Source organism: Fukomys damarensis, unplaced genomic scaffold, assembly GCF_012274545.1.
Source record: "Fukomys damarensis isolate Sample0158 unplaced genomic scaffold, DMR_v1.0_HiC HiC_scaffold_37, whole genome shotgun sequence".
Lineage (NCBI taxonomy): Eukaryota > Metazoa > Chordata > Mammalia > Rodentia > Bathyergidae > Fukomys > Fukomys damarensis.
In genome coordinates, this window is record NW_022900949.1 from 69086462 (window position 1) to 69090137 (window position 3676).

General features: G+C 48.7%; 1 protein-coding gene across 1 annotated transcript; it reads left to right on the forward strand.

Annotated features, from left to right (window-relative positions):
* Nucleotides 1–88: 88 nt before the first annotated feature.
* LOC117284492 lies at nt 89–3676 on the forward strand. The gene is made up of 3 exons (XM_033759686.1): nt 89–176; nt 1020–1067; nt 1158–3676. Exons 1-3 carry the CDS (start codon nt 89–91, stop codon nt 3674–3676), a joined length of 2655 nt encoding a protein of 884 aa, XP_033615577.1.

Below are 3676 nucleotides of genomic sequence, written 5' to 3' on the forward strand. Positions count from 1 at the left end.
CCCTGAGCAGGAAGATAAATATGGAATTAAAGGAGCTCTGAGAAGCCACAAGCCCTAATCTCCCTCCTTGAGTCTGTGTTTAATACCCATGACCCCACCTGGGATAATTGTCAGCAACTTTTACAGGCTCTGTTCACATCCGAGGAATGAGAAAGAATTAGAAGACACGCTATTCGGTCAGTGCTGGGGGGAACTAAGGGGCTTATTGACGACCAACAACAGGCCCGAGTTGAAGCACAACTCCCCATCTCCCGTCCCAAATGGGAATTGAATTCCACCGGAGGTAGGGAAGCTCTTCCCAACTACCGTCAGCATCTCCTGGCCAGCCTTAGGGGAGCCACTTGCAAGCCTACCAATTTGAGCAAGGTAAGCGAGGTCCTACAAGGGCCTGAGGAATCCCCCTCTGCTTTCCTGGAGCGTTTACTGGAGGCTTACCGCACGTACACTCCAATTGACCCAGACGCTCCAGCGAACAGGCAGGCAATTAATCTGGCTTTTGTAACTCAGTCGGCCCCAGATATTCAGAAAAAAAATTACAGAGAATTGAGGGCTTTGAAGGAGAGAATAGGGAAAAATTGATAAGTGTAGCAATGAAGGTGTTCACAAATAGGGATCCACCCGAAGATAGAATAACTAAAAAGACGGCAAAGACAAATATAATAATGATGGCAGAAGAGGGTTTTATACAGAAGGAAAAAAAAAATGAAATGGGGAAATAAGAAGAATTTAAACTAATCGGAGAAGAAGAAAATTCTCCAGAACAGGACTTGCGGGAGGTAAACAGCCGGGTGGAAGTAAACAGTCAGGAGACCATCCACCCGATGGTACCAAACTCCTACACACTGCTGAGCCTCATTCCGCCTGCGCATGTATGGTATTCAGTTCTTGATCTCAGAGATGCATTTTTCAGCCTGCCCTTGGCACCAGTGAGCCAGCCGCTCTTTGCATTTGAATGGACGGACCCAAACACTGGAACTACTGGACAATTGACATGGACTCGATTGCCACAAGGCTTTAAGAACTCCCCCACACTGTTTGGGGAAGCTCTCAGCAGAGATCTACAAGAGGTAAGAAAAGCTTTTCCCTATGCAACTGTTCTCCAGTATGTAGGCGACCTCTTAGTGGCGACCACGACCGAGAAAAAAAATGCCTCACAGCCACCGAGGGACTCCTGGAGGCCCTACAAGGTCTGGGATATCGAGTGTCCTGGAAGAAAGCCCAGCTCTGCAAAACCAAGGTAACTTACTTGGGTTATGTTCTTGAAAAAGGGAAAAGAAAGTTAGCTGAATCCAGGGTGTCAGCGATCCTTCAGATCCCCACGCCCAGCTCAAAGAAGCAAGTGCGTGAATTCCTGGGGGCCATAGGATACTGCAGAATCTGGATACCTAGCTTTGCTGAAATTGCCAAAGCCCTGCATGAGGCTACAGTGGGGGTAAATGCACCCCTTGAATGGACAGAGGCTTGCCAGCAAGCATTCCAGACGCTCAAGACTGCGCTCACCACAGCGCCAGCCTTAGCCCTGCCTGACTTAAATAAACCTTTCACCTTATATGTGGCAGAGAGGAACGGGGTGGCAAAAGGAGTGATCACACAGTCTTTGGGGCCTTGGAAGCGACCTATAGCCTATCTGTCCAAAAGACTTGACCCAGTGGCCAGAGGATGGCCGTCCTGTTTAAGGACGATAGCTGCGGCTGCTGCTTTAACTCGGGAAGCTGATAAACTGACTTTTGGCCAGGATCTAACTCTGATCACTCCTCATGCTATTGAGCCCCTGTTGCACAACTCACCAAGCAGATGGCTATCAAATGCTAGATTGTTGCAGTACCAGGGACTCTTGTTAGAACAGCCGCGCATTAAATTTGCCACAACCTCTAACCTGAATCCTGCTAGCCTGCTCCCTGAATCAGATGATCAACTGCCCATCCATGACTGCCTTGAGACTCTTGAAAATCTGCAGGGAGGACGTCCAGATCTGACGGACCTGGCCCTCCCCCGACCTGAGGCAACATACTACACTGATGGATGCAGTTTCGTACGTGAAGGTGTGCGATATGCGGGAGCAGCAATAGTCAATCAGGATCAACAGGTAATATGGGAACAAGGGCTGCCCCAAGGGACGTCAGCACAGGAGGCCGAACTAATCGCTTTAACTAAGGCTCTGGAATTAGGAAAAGGGAAAAAGATAAATATTTTCACTGACAGTCGTTATGCTTTTGCTACTGCCCATGTGCATGGAGAAATTTACCAGAATAGAGGACCTTTAACATCAGACGGGAAAGAAATTAGAAACAAAGCTGAGATATTGGCTCTGCTGCAAGCCATTTGGCTGCCAAGGGAGGTTGCCATTATTCACTGCCGTGGACATCAAAGGAATTCCAGCCCTGAAGCGATTGGGAACAACGCAGCTGACCAGGCAGCAAAGCAAGCTGCCCAAAAATCAGTGGGGAAACAAATGGTGCTGCTACCTACACCCGTGCTCCCAGAGGGGCCTAAATACACAGAGGAAGAAATAACGGAGATGAGTAAGAACCACTGGACCAAAGGAAAGCATGGATGGTGGACGACAGATGAAGGGAAGATCGTTCTGCCAGCTGCGGTGGCTGACACTTTGCTGAATGAGCTCCATGAATCCACCCACCTAGGAGACAAGAGAATGATGGCCCTGCTACGGCCCCACTTTGTCAGCAGAGAATTAGCCCAGAAGGCCCGGGACAAAGTGAGACGGTGCCCCACCTGCCTCAAGGTAAACGCGAATCGGGTAACTGGGCCCCCAGGGGTCCGATATAGGGGACTGACTCCCGGAGAGCACTGGGAACTGGACTTCACCGAGATGAAACTAGGCATGTATGGTTACAAATATCTATTAGTTTTCATAGACACATTCTCAGGGTGGATAAAAGCATACCCTACTAAAAAGGAAACAGCTGAGGTAACAATAAAAAAGCTCCTGACTGAGATAGTTCCCGGATTTGGCTTGCCCTTAGCCCTGGGGTCCGACAATGGCCCAGCCTTCACGGCTAAAGTGTCTAAACTGATTAGCCTAAGCATTGGAATTAGATGGAATTTACATTGTGCTTACAGACCTCAAAGTTCAGGACAGATAGAAAGAGCTAACAGGACACTAAAGGAGATTTTAACTAAATTGAGCCTAGAGACTGAATTAAGTTGGGTGGAGCTTCTCCCTTTTGCTCTGCAGCGTATTCGATGTACTCCCAAGCCTCCTCTGAATCTGTCCCCCTTCCAAATTATCTATGGGCGTACTCCCCCCTTGGTTCCCCATATAGATATGGAATTAAAGGAGAAATTCTCTCATCTGAGTTTGCTTAAGTCTCTGAGAGCTTTACATGAAATACAGTCTCAACTACAAGACCAGGTTAGAGGATCTCTGACCCTTCCTCATGAGAAACCTTTACAGCCACTGCCCTATAAGCCGGGAGAACTGGTTTACATTCGCAGGTTTGACTCCAAAACCTTGGAACCACGGTGGAAGGGACCTTTTCCAGTTGTCCTGTCTACTCCTCTGGCTGTGAAGGTTGCAGGACACCCGATGTGGATCCATCGCAACCACGTCAAGCCCGGACCAGACAACAGCCCGGAGGCGCATGGAAAATGGAGCGTCGTCAGCAGACCCAGAGAATTGAAAATAAAACTCCGCTCAACTGGACCTTCATTATGA

What these genes read in the sequence shown, in the direction of transcription:
- LOC117284492 (XM_033759686.1), top strand. Translation starts at nt 89, where the DNA reads ATGACCCCACCTGGGATAATTGTCAGCAACTTTTACAGGCTCTGTTCA. An exon ending in ATTAGAAGACACGCTATTCG is followed by an intron (nt 177 to 1,019) that starts GTCAGTGCTGGG and finishes CAAGGCTTTAAG; the next exon opens with AACTCCCCCACACTGTTTGG. An exon ending in TCAGCAGAGATCTACAAGAG is followed by an intron (nt 1,068 to 1,157) that starts GTAAGAAAAGCT and finishes AATGCCTCACAG; the next exon opens with CCACCGAGGGACTCCTGGAG.